The following is a 16,841-nucleotide window of genomic DNA, read 5'->3' as shown; positions in this document are numbered from 1 at the left end:
TACATGCTCGTAACTAAATCGGTTATCTGTTTGAGAAGCAACGTGCTTTTAAGGATAAAAATGTTTATATTTGTGGGAACAATTATCTACTCGTCAAGTGAGTCTACAGTCAGTGATTCCAGGTAATGATGTTAATTATGTTCAAGATGGTTTGGCTGTGTCTCTTATGCTATGTTGGCTACCTTTTGAGCTGCTGTATGCCTTGTACTGTATTTTGTAATCCATGTAGTCTATTCCATCTGGCCACCGTTTTCTTGAAGGAGTTGGCAATGCAAAACAAGTAAGATCAGGTAAGACTGAAAGCTTGTCTCGCCACACGGTGGACCTACAGCTTCACACGACCTCTCATGATGCAAGGCGATTTAGCAAGGGGTCACGGTTGATGTGGACCATGTCAATCCACCACAAACCAAGAACATCCGGATACGGCTCGATAGCAGCACCAAGACCGGCGGCAAATTGCAACCACTACCTAGTCACCGCAGCTAGTTGACATCTGGCTCCTTCGACGAACGCTGGACACGTGCCTCCTGTGGCATACTCGTGTTGAGATTGGTGGGAGAAGCCACAAGCCACCTTAGTCATATTAGGTTGGGCAAAAAGAAATCCATTATTTTCTCGGTAGATGACTGTAGTGATCGATATCTCGTAGCGAAAGTAGCGATCAACTTATTTCAAGTTTATGCTCGTTGTCAAGTGTCAAGGTGACACTTCAAATAAAAGAAAAACAATCTTTTATTACTTTTTGTTTGTGGCATTTAGTAGTATGGATCAAATTTCCAACCGCGCAATTTTGGCCATCAACAACGACCAAGACATCTATGAAAGATGCTTTATGAAGCTACCTATAAAATGGCAACAAATTATGTAACAAAACGGTGCATATTTGACCCAGCTCCCGCATTTGACCCCGCATATTTGACCCAGCCCCATCTTAAATATTGTTTTGAATTTCACGTAAAAATAATAGATTCCTTTTGCCCCAACCTAATATTTATGTTCGTGAAGCTGCCACAGCATCAGATCAGTGTTTATTCATGAAAGCACCTTCTTCACTGTGGACAGGTGTATTAGGTAAGGATAATTTATCGGCTGCATATTCCAGGCCTCAGGATGGGCCATAGATTGGCGTATGGCTTATTGCGTAAACACCACCCGAGGTGCATGGATACCCCATTAAAGTTCGTCAAACTGTTGTCGTTAACCGTTTTCAGGTGCATTGATGACACGCTCAGCAGATTGAATAACGATGAAACAGCTTAGTAAAAATGCTTAAGCGACCGGTATAATGAAGAATTGAGGTAGCATTTAGAAAAAAGCTGTTCAAGGATCGATTGATCAAGGAACTATATGGTAGTTAGTTTCTGTAATGTTCTTTACAATTGAATATTTATCTTCTTTGGCGCATCTGTCGTTTAAGAAATTGAACAGTATTTATCTTTAACAGGTTTACAAAATGGTAAATCAACTATCTCCAAGAGGTCTTGGTTAACCCGTTGCGACATTTTTTTTGACGGATAGCTTCTCAACATCCTTGGCGAATTGATTTGATATTTTGAAACCTCTTGAGATTAAACGAAAACTATTTTGGAGATTGGGTGATTAAGTGTACGGTTCCGACACATCGAAGGTTTTTCTAGCCCACATAATTTTGTTGGAGAATTGCAAACGAACGCACCGCTAGCCTTTAGATGTAAGCTTTCGATTCGTGGAGCTGTGCTTTTAGTCTACCACGCAATGATGGACGAAGATAGGTGTGAACCTGAACCAGACTTGGCTTTTGGAAAGATCAAGTACTGCACTTAATCAGCCACCCGATTCGACTGCGCACCATGGTCGCTATATTGATCGCTGCCTGCTCAGCGGTCAATACAAACCGACATTAGGACTCTATCGGGCATCTATGGACATTACCGTTGAAATGTTTATACCACTCGCTGCAAAGAAGAGGCTTCTAACGATCGTCTGTCATGGAGAAGATATCTTGAACGAGCGATGATTCAACGATAACACGCAGTTGGTACCGAACGTCTGCCATTTCGGACGAACATAATATTTCTTGGCAGAAGGAAGGATAGACTGTTGGCTTCGAGGGTTGTATTTTCAGTTCTTTTATGTACCACATCGTGAGTCGCTGTCTTTTACCGTTGAGCAGTAGCAAAACGAACTCTTTAGCTTTGGTGTACTTCAATGGCGTTAGGGCAAAAGCTAGTTGGCTTCTTTGGCCCATCGTAATTAAGTTACATCACCCGGCTTAGGGCTTAGGGCAGAGTTCATACAAAATGGGACACGGTTTCTGCAGTGCACTGTTTATTCCTTTACCTTTGACATTTGAAAACTGCAAATGCCAAGAGAAAAAATCTCTTTTTTTTCGTGACATTTCAAAGGTTTTTCAAAGGTTTGGTTCTTCAATTAATATCTTTTGTATACTTGAGATAAACAACGGAAATAATGTTTGTGTCCAGATATATGGATTTTTCTTAATTTTATTGCTTAAAGTTTTAAGAAAAGGATATCGTACCGTTTCAAAATCGTTCTAAAACGATCGTCTTTTCGGAATCATTTATTAAAATCTTATAGAATTATCTAAATGCTAAGAGAAAAAATCTCTTTTTTTTCGTGACATTTCAAAGGTTTTTCAAAGGTTTGGTTCTTCAATTAATATCTTTTGTATACTTGAGATAAACAACGGAAATAATGTTTGTGTCCAGATATATGGATTTTTCTTAATTTTTTAGCTTAAAGTTTTAAGAAAAGGAAAATCGTTCTAAAACGATCATCTTTTCGGAATCATTTATTAAAATCTTTTAGAATTATCTACTTTTGTACTATCCTCATAGAATAATTGAACTAAACTGGTCAATATATCTATATATATAAAAGAGTACCGCGTTATTGTTATTCCCTTTATAACTCAAGAACGGCTGAACCGATTTGGCTGAAAATTTGTGTGGAGGTAGCTTAGATCCAAGGGCCCCAGATAGGATACTTTTTATAATCCGATCGCGTCACAATGAAGCCACAATACGCACAATGTGTTTTTTTTTTCATATACTGCAACGGGACAGACAGAGCGAGCAACAAAAAACAATTGTTGGCTTCTCTTTCTCACTAATGCAGCGTTCACTAGCTCACTAATGACGTATATAATCGAGATGTTTGGCGCATGTTGCGAGATGTTTTGGAGGGGCAATGATTTTACTGTCCTGAAATTTCCGCCAAACACTGCCAGTAATTCCAAGATCAGCTGACGAAATGAAGTGCTTCTCTTCTTATTGGACAACGACCGCTGAACGGTTTTAGCCCGCACCAACCAGCGACAATGTTAATCTCTGATACTCTTTCTAAACGTTCGTTTTTACGGGCCGGGTTGTTAGTCCCGCGCCAACCCCCCTGGAACGCCGGAATCGGGAATCGAACCCATGGCCAGCTGCGATACAGGGACGAGCGTTACCGACTGCTCCTATCACCGGGGGCCCATTGCCTCTGGGGCGAAACAGAGTTCGCCGGGCCTGCTAGTTTAATATAGAATACGCTCAATATGCTTAAACATAGGTTTTCCACACATTCTGTTTTGAATTTGTCCCAAAACTTTTCCATGTTGGCGCGCAGAGAAAGCAAATACCAAAGCAAAGAGAGCTTTTCATGTGATCGGAGCTTTTTATTAGTGCTTCACATAAGCTTTTGTCAGTGCTGGCAAACATAATTTAATCATGATTAAGTTTTTGGCGATATTCAACAAAATTCCATTCGAAAAGTCACTTTAGCATTTCGAAGCCTAAATTCGAAGAGCAAATATTTCTAAGAACATTTGTAGAGTAATTTCAACACGCAACAATATTAGTATTTACAATACTTTCGCCATAATAAAAATACTGTTTCAGGTCTGTTTTCCTGCGTTACGACGAGCATTACAGACTGCTCTATCACTCTCTATCTCTAGCCTACTTACGGCAAAAAAAATATTTTTTATGGAAGATATATGAATGAAATATACTTGTACTTGATATATAAAATAAGGTCGTCTTAAAGTCGTCGCTATTTATTACTCAAGAACGGCTGAACAGATTTAGCTGTAAATTAGTGGGGAGGTAGCTTAAAACCACGAGACGGGCATAGGATACTTTTTATTCCGTCCGACCGCGTTTCCCGTGGAGTCACTATAAAACGATTTATCATGGAACCCGTGTTTCTGTCTGCGTGAAAAAGTATGGTTACAAATTTTACAGTTATAAGAGTGCGGAGAGCCGTCTCCCATACAAACGTAACATCAAATTCACTATAATTCGGGTTGTTTTCGAACAAATCGAACCTAATTCGGCAGGTGAGAGTTTTTGGGAAGAGGACATGTTCTGGCGAATGTTTGAAACACCTCCTCTCTTTACAAAGGGGGCTTCCATAGGCAATCTGGGTCGATTTCCGCAAAACTCGGATAGTTTTCAAGCAATTTCAGTCAAATTCAGCTGGCGCGAGTTCCCGGGAAGGGAAGCCGATCGGATGCATCACTGGGAAACTCGATCGTCTGATACGGAGGAGCAACGGGAAGTGAGAAGGGAAGCCGATCGGAAATGTCACTGGGAAGCCAGCATGAAAGAAATAATCTTTCGAAGGTGTATTATCAATGAGAGGCAGTAGATTTATTACGTGAAACTTTCTTTCAAGTTGTGTGAATACGACGACACCAATCGAGATTTCAATCAATTTCGAAAGTCGTTCACAATAGTGAAGATCACAACTTAAACCATATAAGATACCAATGCAAACTACAGCTACTACTAGTCCACAGTTGCGGTTATTAATCGTAGAATAAAAAAGTGTAAAATTGAATAATGTTACTAACAGTATTGTTTACATTTTTTCTCGAAATGCTTAAGTTTATTTCATTTGTATATGTTACAATAAATATAGAAACGATTCGAATGCATATTTACATTGATTATTAGCTTACGCTCTAATATCGTTTCTTCCTCAATAAAGCCAACAATGCTTGGGCATGAGCAAAACACATCGTTGAACGTAGAAAATATTGCAATAATCAGGGTTGAACTCAACGCTGCATAAACACAAATGGTATTCTTTCTGGCAGTAAAGATGGTAAAGAAGGTCCAGCATAAAAATAACATTAATCACTCATGGCTACTCATTTTCCACTGCTGATTCTTGTCTATATAGTGCACAGCTGTAGATAGCCGTTTGGATTATTAAAAAGGTTGCGATAACTTGTATAGATAATATCACTCATTCTGAAATGGTAGTAGTTCATCTATGATCTTTTTTTTGTTTTCCCTGCATAATCTTTTTCGTAAAGCGAACTAGACAATAATTATTTTTACATTTACTAAACGAATGAATCAAACAAACATTAGATTAACGGCTAGGCTTCTGATATCCTGGGGATGGAGTTGACTTCACCTCAGCTCGACCATGATTGCGCAGCGATTGTGTCGAGGCGAAATAAATAAGCCTTTTAGGCAGTTATTACGCAAGAATAGAATCGAGAATGTCCTTCTGAATGACTAACCTAACAAATGCTGCTAAATTTGATCCCTCCCTAGAGTATCCTGCTTAAGACACTTTCGAAAACACACAAACAAAAGATACGAAAGTAGTACAAACATACAAAAATACTGAATTGCGAATTGCACAACGCATCACGCAGAACGACCGTTCACGCAGAATATGAGCAAACAAACTGTACAATCAAACATAAAACTCACAACATTACATCAAGCACGAATGTGTTTTTGATAGGACAGTATCCGCAGTGAAATACACGAAAAAATGAATGACTCTTTTTAAAGCCCAATGGAAAAGTCGAAAGCTCTATGGCCGTTGGTGGACATTGTTTTGAAATGTTTAGCCAAAGTTTTCAAAGTGATGTATGAAGTATGGCCACTTGCGGCTTTTATTCACTTCGTCGCATGCCGACATGACACTCTTCGTGAGAGGACGAGGACCACACGAGAACACCCCTATTTTGGAAACCTGAAATAATAGGAATGTAATTTTAGTAAAAATAGTAAGTTTTTCAATTTTTCTACATACATAAGAGTGCTTCTTTTGTACAAATTTAAGAAAGCTGGACATGTCGGGTCGGCCAAAGTGATTGACTGCTTTCAATCCGGTGAACATAGACGTTTTCGATAGGCGCTGGAAATGGTTCTCACATATGTACTACAAAAGAAAAATGGTTGAAAGATCATTTTCAGCTAGTGTTGCAACGTAGTGGCCATGATGGGCTTACCAGCATCGTCGTGCGTAGGTCAAATTTGTGGAAAAACTGAGTGATAAAGATGTGGATTTCTAGCACGTTGGTAACATCTTTTTTCTCCACATCGCGAAGCACATCGATGAACCATTCGAAGTGTTTGTGTGAGGGACAGATCCACAAGAAGTATACTTTCTTACACGCTACTCCCGAGTACCGGTTGGTGCTGGTGCCAAATACGAGATCGTTCAGGATAGAGGCATACGGCGTGACGCCGATACCTCCACCGACCATGACGGCTACTTCGAACTTGTACCAATCCTGATTACCGCCGCCGAACGGTCCCTCGATGCGTATCTTAGGTTGATCGTCAGGATTATAGTTGCAGGGATCGAAATAGTTGCGCAGCTTCCATGTCCACGGTCCTTGCGCCTTGATGTGGCAGCTAAGGAAGTTTTCGTGTGGTGCAGACGTTAGTGTGAAGCTATGCATCTCCTCGGGCTTGATTTCCGTGCACGACAGCCGTACCCATTGGCCGGAAAGGTACTTGAGGTTGGGCGGACGATAGAACTTGATCTTGATCACATCGGATGGCAGGAGGTCCGTTTCGATTACATCCAACGCCATGTATTTCGTGCGCAGTGACACAATCTTATCCAGCGTGTACACGATGCCTGGACCGATGAAGAACAACCAGAACCTTGGAGCGCCGGTCAGACGGGCAAGGCCATGAATTAGGCACAAGACGTACAGCAGTACGTACAGCGAGTGCGCATTCCAGAAGAACTTGTAAGCTTTCTTGCGAATGGTTGGATGTGCGAAAGCGAAAATGATGCACATCGTCACGAAAAGCATAACTCCTGTTACGCCAGTAACCGTTTGGAACAACCAGTACGTTATGTCCGGCCGGTAGTCGGACGTGAATTGGACCTCTTTAGTGAGACACTTGAGGTTTTCGATCGATTGTGTCGAAACGTGATAGAAGTTTACAATATGCCCAACCGTATGTAGCAGCGAAAAGAACAATGCCGTGCAGGCGGCAATCTTGTGGAACTGTATGTGTGAATCCAATGGGATGTACTGTTGGATTGGAAACTCCTTAAGTTTGGTAAGAAGATTCCTGTGGAAGAAATATCGTTCAGGTGAATAATGTTATTTCATAATAGGTCTATTTTGTCGGTTACCTAGACATCGTGAGAAGCAGCAGTGAGTAGCAAAACGAAAGTGATGCTGCCGATCCACGAGTAATCGCAATGCCCACGCCCATAATGTGCCGAAGATCAGTATGCTCGGCCATGAACGAGTAGTCTAAAAAACATAAAAGATATGCAATCAAATGCCTAAGTTTTAAGTTTGCGTAAGTTAACCAATTGAAGATTTCATACGTATAAATCGCTCAACAAAAAGCACAATCGTAATGACGTAGAACACGAACAGGTAGAAAATATTTTGACGGTTCTCCTCGAGAAACGTTGTGTAGCTATCCCACTTTTCCTGCATCCAGTGGCGGCGTGAGTCAGAAACTGGCTCGATATGGAACGATGTCATGCGGGCAACGTTCGTAGATGTATCGAGGAAGTTTTGTTTGGCACCCTTGCAATCCAAACCGATGGCCACAAAGTCTCCTTTGTATTCCTTCATCATAAGCTTAAAATCCTCGTAAGTGAGATGGTTTTTATGCTCCAAACCGACATCCTAGCAGACAAGAAGACAAGTTTGGTTTGATTAATTACCCCGTCAAAACTCGGTAGGTCCTTAGCGTTTTAGTACCTGAAACATTCCATCAATTAGCTCGTTCACTTGATCATCCGTGACACTTGTTGTACGAGCAATCTCCACCAGAGATCGCATCATATCGCATAGCTCTCCCTTATCGATGACACCGTTACGATCGTTATCGCACATATCGAATATAATTCGGAGTTTATCATCGGTTTTGCCTCTCGAGAACAATACAACTGTTTCCAAAAATTCCTATAAAAACCATTGAAATAGAAAGTAAATGTTGGCAGGTAAAAATTGTTTACTCTTGCGTCATTTCATAACGTAGCGTCGTTTAATGCATATTCCTCACCTGGAATGATATTCTGCCATCTTTATCTTTATCGACAATGTTGAACATTTTTCGCACAAACATATCGTCTTGCTTCATGCCCAATGCCGACGCAAATTCCGACTTCGAGAGACTAGTTCGCATCACCGTCATAACCTCCCCGTCTAGCGACGCATCGGATCGGCGTCGGCGTTCTCCAGGCCGCAAGCCAAACGTTAGAGCATACGCTTCGCGGAAGAAGTGCTCCAGCCGCTTCTGCCGTCGTTCGCGGGTTTCTGCCTTTGCCAGCATCAAATCGCGGTTCGACTCGACGAACGTCATCGCTTTTTTGTGCAACACCAAGAAATCTTCCAGCTTTTTCACGAATTTACGGCGGGCCGAGTTGGACTCCAGTTCTAGCACCAAATCGTGATCATTCGGGACGCGCAGCAAAATGTAGGGTTTCTTTTTCTTGTAGTTTTCCTGAGACTGCTCAACTGTGACCACATCGACATTTTTCAGGCTGAAGGTGCGCAGCTTCTCACCCTTACGATCGACCGTATAGATTGCCGACTCCGGTCCAAACTTAACCGTCACCAGCCGCTTATGGTTCGCGTGCAACCATTCACGGGCCACACTCTTCTCTACCGAGATCTTACTGGTGCCATTGTTCTTCATGGCTTCTTGCTTGATCTTCAGCTTGCGTCGCCGACTGTTCTGCAGCTTAATAACGCAGTACCCGGCGCCGGCGCAAAGAATCGGTACGAAGCCCAAAAAGACGCATGAGTAAATGTACGCCAGCTCCGAACCGGAGAAGTAGTCGTAGCCCTCGAGGTAGTTGCACGGCTCTAGAAGGGTGGCATTCAGCTGCTCAGGTTGCGGGCAAGGATCACCTACTTTCCAATGGAACACATCGCGCTGTATTTCGTCACCCTCAATGTCCGTACTGTTGACTATGATGTCCCAGAGTGTAAACTTGCGTATTTCTGCAATCTCTTCTTTCGTGAATATACTGTAAAGAACGATATTCATCGGTTAAAGAAAAAACTGGCTGACAAAAGCGGCTTGCATACCCATTATCTTCATTCTCAAACCAAAACCGATCGGCATCGCGGATTCTGGTGAATTGATCGTTGATAACTGCCGAAAACAATTCCCCTGGACGACCATTTGACTCTAACATACCTCCGACGTAGACATCTACATTATCCAAACGGTTTTCGTATGTATTTATCAGCAATCTGTGTGGTGTGGTGGTTCCAAATTTAGTTTTATCAATCTGGGAAGCAATAAATGTTCACCACCACTTACTCCAACAGTTCTGGCTGACGATCGAACACTTGTGGATTAATGTCGCGCCACGTAGTTTTCTTGGGTAAACGATAAGCCGCTCTGGCCGTGTTATAATCCGGAAGGCCATTGTCGCGGCCACGCATTATGTTTAAAGCTCCAAGATCTCGGCGGGTAAATTCCATGGGTCCGAACAGTTTATCGCGCACATCGGAACAGAGTAGAGGGTCTTCTTTTTCGGCAATCTGCGAAGCCATGCCCATGATAAACTCCTCTACGGGCGTATTATCGAGTACATCCTGCGGGGAAAACAAAATTACGTTGCCATGCCGATTAAATAGGGCTCGGTCCGCATCCGGTCGCTCCGCTTACGTTAGAGTTCCACCAAGTCGAACACAAGCGAAGGGCAGGAAAATCCATGTTGGTTCGCCGGAAGTTGCACTGACCATCTCGTCGAAACAGTCCGGGCGGAATGAGTGAGTGGCCGAACCGAAAGGCGGCAGCTTGGAACATGTGGCTTACACCGGGATGCGTGTCCGTTTTGTATCCATCGTACGGCGGTAGCTCCTTGTCCAGAAATGCGGGCAAATACTCGTACGCAACGACGTTCTGCAAACTTGCGATTACCACACGGCGGGCCCGCTGGAATATTTCCTCGTCGCTCCAGTCACGGTGTTGCCGCCGGACGCGCTTCGCAACCACATTGTGCCAGCGAAGGAATAAGATGGCAAACGAGAGCAGGGCCGGATTTTGGTTCGTTCGTGGATCTCCCAGGACTACAAAGTGGAAAAATGCATGAACATGATGCTTTAATGTAGTGGCGATTTCAGATACTTACGGTACAACCGTTCTGGGCTCAGCATACGCATGACGTGCGGGACGGGATTATTGAACAGCGGAACGCGCATCGTGTTCTTAACCGGCATCGTTCCTTGCTTGTCGGTCAGCAGTGCTCCGTCCTGGAACGAGCGCATCGCATTCAGCCATGCCTCGGACGTGCTGTAGATGAAGCTACCGTCGATCCAAGCCGTCATCTGATTGATCTGCTCGCGCGGTGCATTCGGACTTTGCCCCGTGTTACGATCATAGGCAGCTCGGTGAAAGGGGATGTACCGATCACCACGACACTCACGGTCGTACATTTCATCGCACTTCTCGATCTCTATTCGATGCATTTCGATCGGGCAGCCCGATTCCGACGCCATGACGATCTCGTTCGTTACCACCTGGCCGAAGAACGCCAACAGCGCCGTGCGGTTATCCATCGACGGTAAGCCGTCTGTTCCACGCATAAACAGCCGACTGAGTTTACGCGGTGATGGTCGATTTGCGCCAGCCATAACATACACGCCATCCGAGTAGGCCGATGGGGCTTTCCGTGTGAGATGATTGTCTGCAATATGGACAAAGTATTTGAAACACATATTATTTTGCAAATAAAGAAAAAGCAAAAATAGCTGTAAAGTCTACTAGTTTCCAGGGTCTTTGAACTGGCCACTACACTGTGCACAAACATCGCCACTCCCAAGAGTCCTTCCTTTGCAGCGTTTAATAAATTTCTAAATAACCTTTATGGGGCTTAATTCATGCACAATAGAGTAAACTTGGAACAAGATTGGTACACAATACGGTAGCAAAAAAATGTCCTTCCTTTCGGTAACCAGTTGAAACTACGCAGCGTTTTGCATAATGTACCACGGTTTGGTGCTGCGCCGTGCTGCGAGGTGAGATTTTAATTGTCTGTACCTTGTACTAATTAACGTATTTTAAGCGAATAGACCTTAATGGATGATGATTTTCCCGCTGGTGTTTAAATATGCTCTTCCTGCCAATTGGTGCAAAAGGCTGAAGGAAAAAAAGAAACTATAAAGAAACAGCTCAATATCATCTTCGTTTCTCAAAATTGTCCATTAGAGGGTTTTTATTTATTGTGTGCCCATCTTAAATGGCAATTTAATACGATGATTTATTGCGCAATTTGTTCCTGCAGTTGTTGTTTGACATTGTTTAACAACCACTTTAGCGGTTCGATGAAACGGCAGTGACCAATAATTACAGGTGTAACATTGCTCGGAACATATGTAAATTCAAACGTTAGAACCTGCTTCTTCGAAAGTCCTACGACTTGCGTAACCGAACGGTTTAACCATGAGTTAGAGTGTTGTAAAAGTGTCAGAGTCATTTATGAAAGCACCCTCCGATGTTATAGTCACGTCTCACTTTACACATGTACTGGAAACAAAGTGGTGATAAATACTGCATTTTCTCTGCAGCTGCAAACAGGCATGCTGATGGCTGTAGGGTAGCTCTGAACATGTATTTACATATGGGATGCACTATTTGTGTTTATATATGTTCAACAAAGTCATAAATTTGTCATTATCGCCGGTGTACGTAATTTCAATCCTTGTCGACAGAGTTTCGCTGTTTCCTTTTTCGACTTTTACATTCTATACTTTTAGATTTTCAAGTTTTAAATTTTAAGTTAGTACAAATCAAACTTCTGCGTTTTTTCACAAAAATTCTAGTCAAATGCCAATGAGCCAGAGCTCAGTTAAGGTTAGCAGTGAGCTCCGAGGAACGGTTTGACCATTATTTTCGATTAAGAAGCCAACTTTTGCGAAGTGAGGCCATGCCGAGGTGAGTAGACCATTCATTATAAGTTCAAGACTTAAAAAAATACCTCGAAGTAGTTGAATTGTTTCATAATACTCCAACTGCACTGCACTGAGCTGGGTTTGGTACTTACGATGTTGGACTAAAAGTAGAAGCCCATCTGTTTCCTCTCTCGTTGGCAGGCGCTTTGCTTACTTTTGACGTAACAGGAGCCTTAACTGAAATGCCGAACACGGTGAAGGTTGTCGGTCGATTGGTAAAAGGTTTTGCAAAGGACAAAATATGGTCAAAGGAAGGTTCACGATCAAGGTGTTGAATTGCGCACGACTTGCCGGCCAGATATTATTCCCGATTCCCGATACCAATTGCGGCATTGCCCATACTGGAGGCATTTTATGGTACATAAAAGAGGATCGAACTGCCGATCAGCCCAAGACCGCCTGTTCTTATAAGGCGCGATATAATTTTTACTCACTCATTGTGCCTGCTTGAGTCGATAATGAAAAGTGTGACAGGTTTTGGTTATTCATAGTTGAACATTTTTAATTTTCGCAAACAACGATCGCCAACAGTGAAAGGTTAGTCACGCGATGCTTTGAGCGAATCGTTGTCGACGGTACGACTAATTTAGAAACAGTTCCACCGAGATCACGCTCAGAAGGCGAAATTAAAACGATTTATTCAAAAGTGGGCCCATGCTGTACGCTGTTAAGTTGCAGGTACGAACGAGTGCTAAGTGGTGCCCTTTCAGCATTAGAAGATGCTGCAGAAAAACTAGAAGGAGGCACGTTAGGCTGCACCGTAACATCCATTTCAATTAGAACGACACAGCGGGGCTTCATTGCCGGATAAGCGCCCCACCGGCAGAGACTTCCGTTCCGTTTGATGCAATGCGCAAGGCATTGCATTGGTTGTGCTGTGGCAACGACGACGCATCGGTATGCTGCCGTCTGCCATTGCTGGTGCAAAGAGTCTCGTGAATGATTTATGATTGTTGAAAAAATGCAGTACCAACGTGTGACGCGCGTGAAATACGAGTCGATAGGCGAAAGGATGAATCGGGCTCGGGGGCTCGCGTTTTGAGCCCGAAGCCATTAGCATAAGTATGCTGCTCGATGTGTATAATTAAGGTATGTCACGCGTAGCGGTGGGTCTCGCCGCATTGATGCGAAGGATTGCCTTCTGCGCTAGACCTTCGGCCGACATCAAATTCATGCCAACTCAAGCATCGTCGATCGTTAAATCATCGGCAATAGTAATCGGCTCCGAACAAGCCCGGACAAAAGTTCCACTCGCGGGAGTGGAACTGATGATCACGCACCGACGACGTTGGATGCGACGGGCCGCTCTGTAGCGCCCAAGACCGCGTGTGTCGTCCAACGTTTGCCAAGGCACGTGTTGTGCGGCGTTATTCATCTTACATTGGCTGGTAGCTGTCTGGTTAGTGTGGGCTGCCAGCGTGCACGGTGCACGAAACGAGATCACTGGTGGTAGCAATACCTCCTGCTGGGTCGCGATCGTGCCAGGAGCAAGGGTTGAACCTACGGTGGCTAGCGAGCTTCAAAAGATTGAAAGGGTGCACCGCGCGTCAAGGTTTGACAAAGAATACTGCCTGTGGACTGCAGCTGAGAGGAGTGGTCTTCGATCGGATTCTTGGGTTGATACAAAGTTACTAACCGCGATGCCGGGTGGTAGTGGTTCGCTAAGTAGCGACCTGACTAATCCAATCAGGTCTCGGTTCGGATTTTTCTTTGCCCCTCGTTAATTTTCGCTCCACTCTGTCTCCGCCACACTGGAATGGAACGGGTGTTTCAATGAGTGTCTTGTTTAACCGACTGAAAGAAGATATGCGTTCGATTGAAAGCGTGCAAAAAAGGAGGTTAGCCCAGGAGCTAGGCATTACCAGGTCGCGTCATACCATTAACGACCTGCTACGTTCTGCTCACGTGCCGCAGGGTTAAACGACTAACTGCTGCAGTGCAGCTGCCATGACTTTAATCGATTAAGTGATTCACTATTCACTATATTCAAATCGAATCGAAAAGACATTAGCAAAGAGGGGAAAAACATAATTTCACAAATGTTTATGTTAAACAATACGATAATCATCAATCATAGACATGTTTTTAACATTTTGGTGACTTTATCTTATTTAATTACTCAAGTCGAAGTATATCTACTAGGTGTATGCATAAAAAATCGGGATATTTTTACACACAAAAAACGTTTATAAAATTTTAATGCGATTTTCTATTTTATTCACAGTATGTGCCATCGCTAGCTATACATTTCTCCTATCTCTCTGCTAAATCATGGATTCCCAGACGAAAGAATACTTCGACTTATTAAGTAAATTAATTAGTCATCCCTTTTCGACTTTCTCGTAGAAAAACGAAGGGCTGCTCAGCCAATACGTGTCCCATCTATGAAAATGAATGATATTCGGAAAGAACCAAGTCTGGTGAATAACGCGGGGAGGCATAGCAACTCCCATCCAAGTGATTGGATAGTATCCTCAAACAGTTTTGTTTTTTGGGGCGCCTGGTGCTTGTTGCCACGGGCCACCAGGCGCCTCCATTTAAAAAAACTGGAACGGCTTTTTGGTCATTTTCGATCAATACATGGTTCAAATTGATTGGTTCATTTTTTGTATTTGTTTGTTGGTTCATGGTTCATTTGTTGTCAGCAGCGATCGGAATTAACGTTTCCATCAGGTTTTAGGAACTTGTGAAACACCACACCTTTCTGTCCCATCAGAAAGTCCGTTTTTTGGAGTCCTTAGACGCTTTTTTTTTGTTAAATCAAAATCGCCGTTTTGAAGTTTTTTAAACCACTTCAAGCACTGCGATCTTCCAAACACAAGTCCCGACAAGCTTTTGGTGCGATTCCGAAGCAGCTTTCTTCAGGAGGAGCAGAAAAATAATAATCCCCGCAAACCGTCATTTTCAGGCACAAAAGTTGACTTAGTTCAACCCTTTCAATGATGGGTTGCAAACCGAAATAATTTTTTTTTCGACCTGAAATCATTTACCTGATGTCAACACAAGGTAATGATGAATGAACAGCAAAACTGGGAAGTCCCAATCGGCAGGTACAGCCATCTTTTCAAGTTCCCGATTTTTGACGCATACACCTAGTATATGTTTCAAAAAGTGATACACAAGGTTACGGGTCTAACATTCATAAATCAAATACGATTATAGATTACGATTTTGTGAATGATACCAGAACTCCTGGCAATGGTTCGCGTTCGGTTTAAGTATTTTATTAACGTATTTTCATTGGAGCCGATGTATACTATAATGTAACTTATTATGAGTAATCGGTAGTTACTGAAACAAAGTAGAGTATGGTATTTACTGAGTTTTGTCCAACTTGATCTTTGGCATTCAAGTTGACGCACTGTCAGGGTTCGAACTGATGCCTTCGGCATAGGGACCGATAAACCGGTGCCGCGTAGACGTAGATGACTTATGGACGAACCACAACATTTATCATAAGTGCTGTTTCAAAAAGTACACTTGGACGCAACGTCTTATTTTTGCCTAATTGGGCTGATTACGTCGCGCTCCATGACAATGAAAGATCTGGTAAGCAAACAATTAACATAAAATACACGCACAAACCACGCGTGAGGTAGCCAATTAATGACATAAAACAGTGGGAAAGTGGAGAGTCCCATTTGGCCACATTGGCCTGCACGTAATGATAAGGAGTTGATGGGCGATGATTTTATGCCCAGCTTATTTTGATTGCGATTGTGTGTGTTTTTTAAATACTCAACTCAGTGCCCGTATATCGATAACCAACAATCAGAAATAATTAAATTTCACATCCCCCCCCCCCGACCGAAAGGCATCTACTGCTCGGCGGAAAACGTCGATCGGCATCGTTGGCTGGCAGCCGGGAGATGCAATAAAATAAACATATTTCTCAGGATTTACGAACCACCATTTTACGTTCGCTGAGCCACAGTGGTCCGTTTGCCACAGCCACCGCAGGGGTTGAGCTCCGAAATTGAGTGATCATTGCGAAAATTATACGATTCCCAGCCCCGGAAAGGGTGATGTTTCTACAACTATAATTCCGGAGATCGGGCAAAAACGAACAAACATTAACCACTCAAAAGCCCAGCCCATTTGGCAAGTGATCGTTAAACTCCCTACATTTTCCTTCGGTCAGCCCGGAGGTTTCATGTTTAGCGTTCTCCGCGACTCCGGCCGTGCCGCCATCGAGCCCCAGCATTTGGAATAACCCGTAGTGACGAAGTAACGAAACATGATCGGCCAGGACCATGGTGATAAATCATGCGTTACGAGCCGATGTCTGGACCAGTGGGTGACATGTGCGAGGTGAGTAGACCGTAAACTTACCGACAGCTCCCCAGTCCGGATGGGCCAGATTGTTGTACCAGCCGTCGTAGCGCTGCTTCTCGACGTGACTCATCAGATTGGATTCTGCGAAGGGAAAAAAACGAAACGAAGCGAACCGGAGATTAATCGGAGTGCAAAGCGGAATTTTTGGGACACCCCCCTCCCATTATTTACATATGGCTCAGGACGCAAAGATGACTGTTGCCATGTGGGCTCTGTTGCGTGACCTTCTCAGATAAAATCTGACCACTTACGATCCATTGGCAAGTGAAGGGAATAAGTAATACCGCAGGTCACAGGTTGTTGCAGGTCACATGGACCA

The 16,841-nt window shown here is 43.3% G+C and overlaps 1 protein-coding gene across 1 annotated transcript; it reads right to left on the bottom strand.

Moving 5' to 3' along the window:
* Positions 1 to 4,920: 4,920 nt before the first annotated feature.
* LOC128275408 (dual oxidase) lies at positions 4,921 to 16,595 on the bottom strand. Its single transcript, XM_053013896.1, has 12 exons — positions 16,520 to 16,595; positions 10,369 to 10,923; positions 9,903 to 10,306; positions 9,552 to 9,829; positions 9,314 to 9,481; positions 8,283 to 9,252; positions 7,979 to 8,182; positions 7,594 to 7,903; positions 7,393 to 7,516; positions 6,245 to 7,328; positions 6,046 to 6,174; positions 4,921 to 5,985 (listed from the first exon to the last, which is right to left on the bottom strand). The coding sequence occupies exons 1-12, from the start codon at positions 16,590 to 16,592 to the stop codon at positions 5,857 to 5,859; spliced, it is 4,428 nt and encodes a 1,475-aa protein (XP_052869856.1). The 5' UTR covers positions 16,593 to 16,595; the 3' UTR covers positions 4,921 to 5,856.
* Positions 16,596 to 16,841: the final 246 nt, after the last annotated feature.

This window comes from Anopheles cruzii, chromosome 3 (assembly GCF_943734635.1).
Source record: "Anopheles cruzii chromosome 3, idAnoCruzAS_RS32_06, whole genome shotgun sequence".
NCBI classification, from domain to species: Eukaryota; Metazoa; Arthropoda; class Insecta; order Diptera; family Culicidae; genus Anopheles; species Anopheles cruzii.
The sequence above is the reverse complement of the archived record's forward strand: the minus strand, read 5'-3'. Positions and strand labels throughout refer to the sequence as shown.

Bases quoted from the DNA above. Each gene is read 5' to 3' on its own strand.
- LOC128275408 (XM_053013896.1), bottom strand. From the start codon at position 16,592: ATGAGTCACGTCGAGAAGCAGCGCTACGACGGCTGGTACAACAATCTG. The intron at 10,307-10,368 runs GTAAGTATCTGA...TCCACTTTGTAG, and splicing joins GAGCCCAGAACGGTTGTACC to TCCTGGGAGATCCACGAACG. The intron at 6,175-6,244 runs GTAAGCCCATCA...TTTCTTTTGTAG, and splicing joins ACCTACGCACGACGATGCTG to TACATATGTGAGAACCATTT.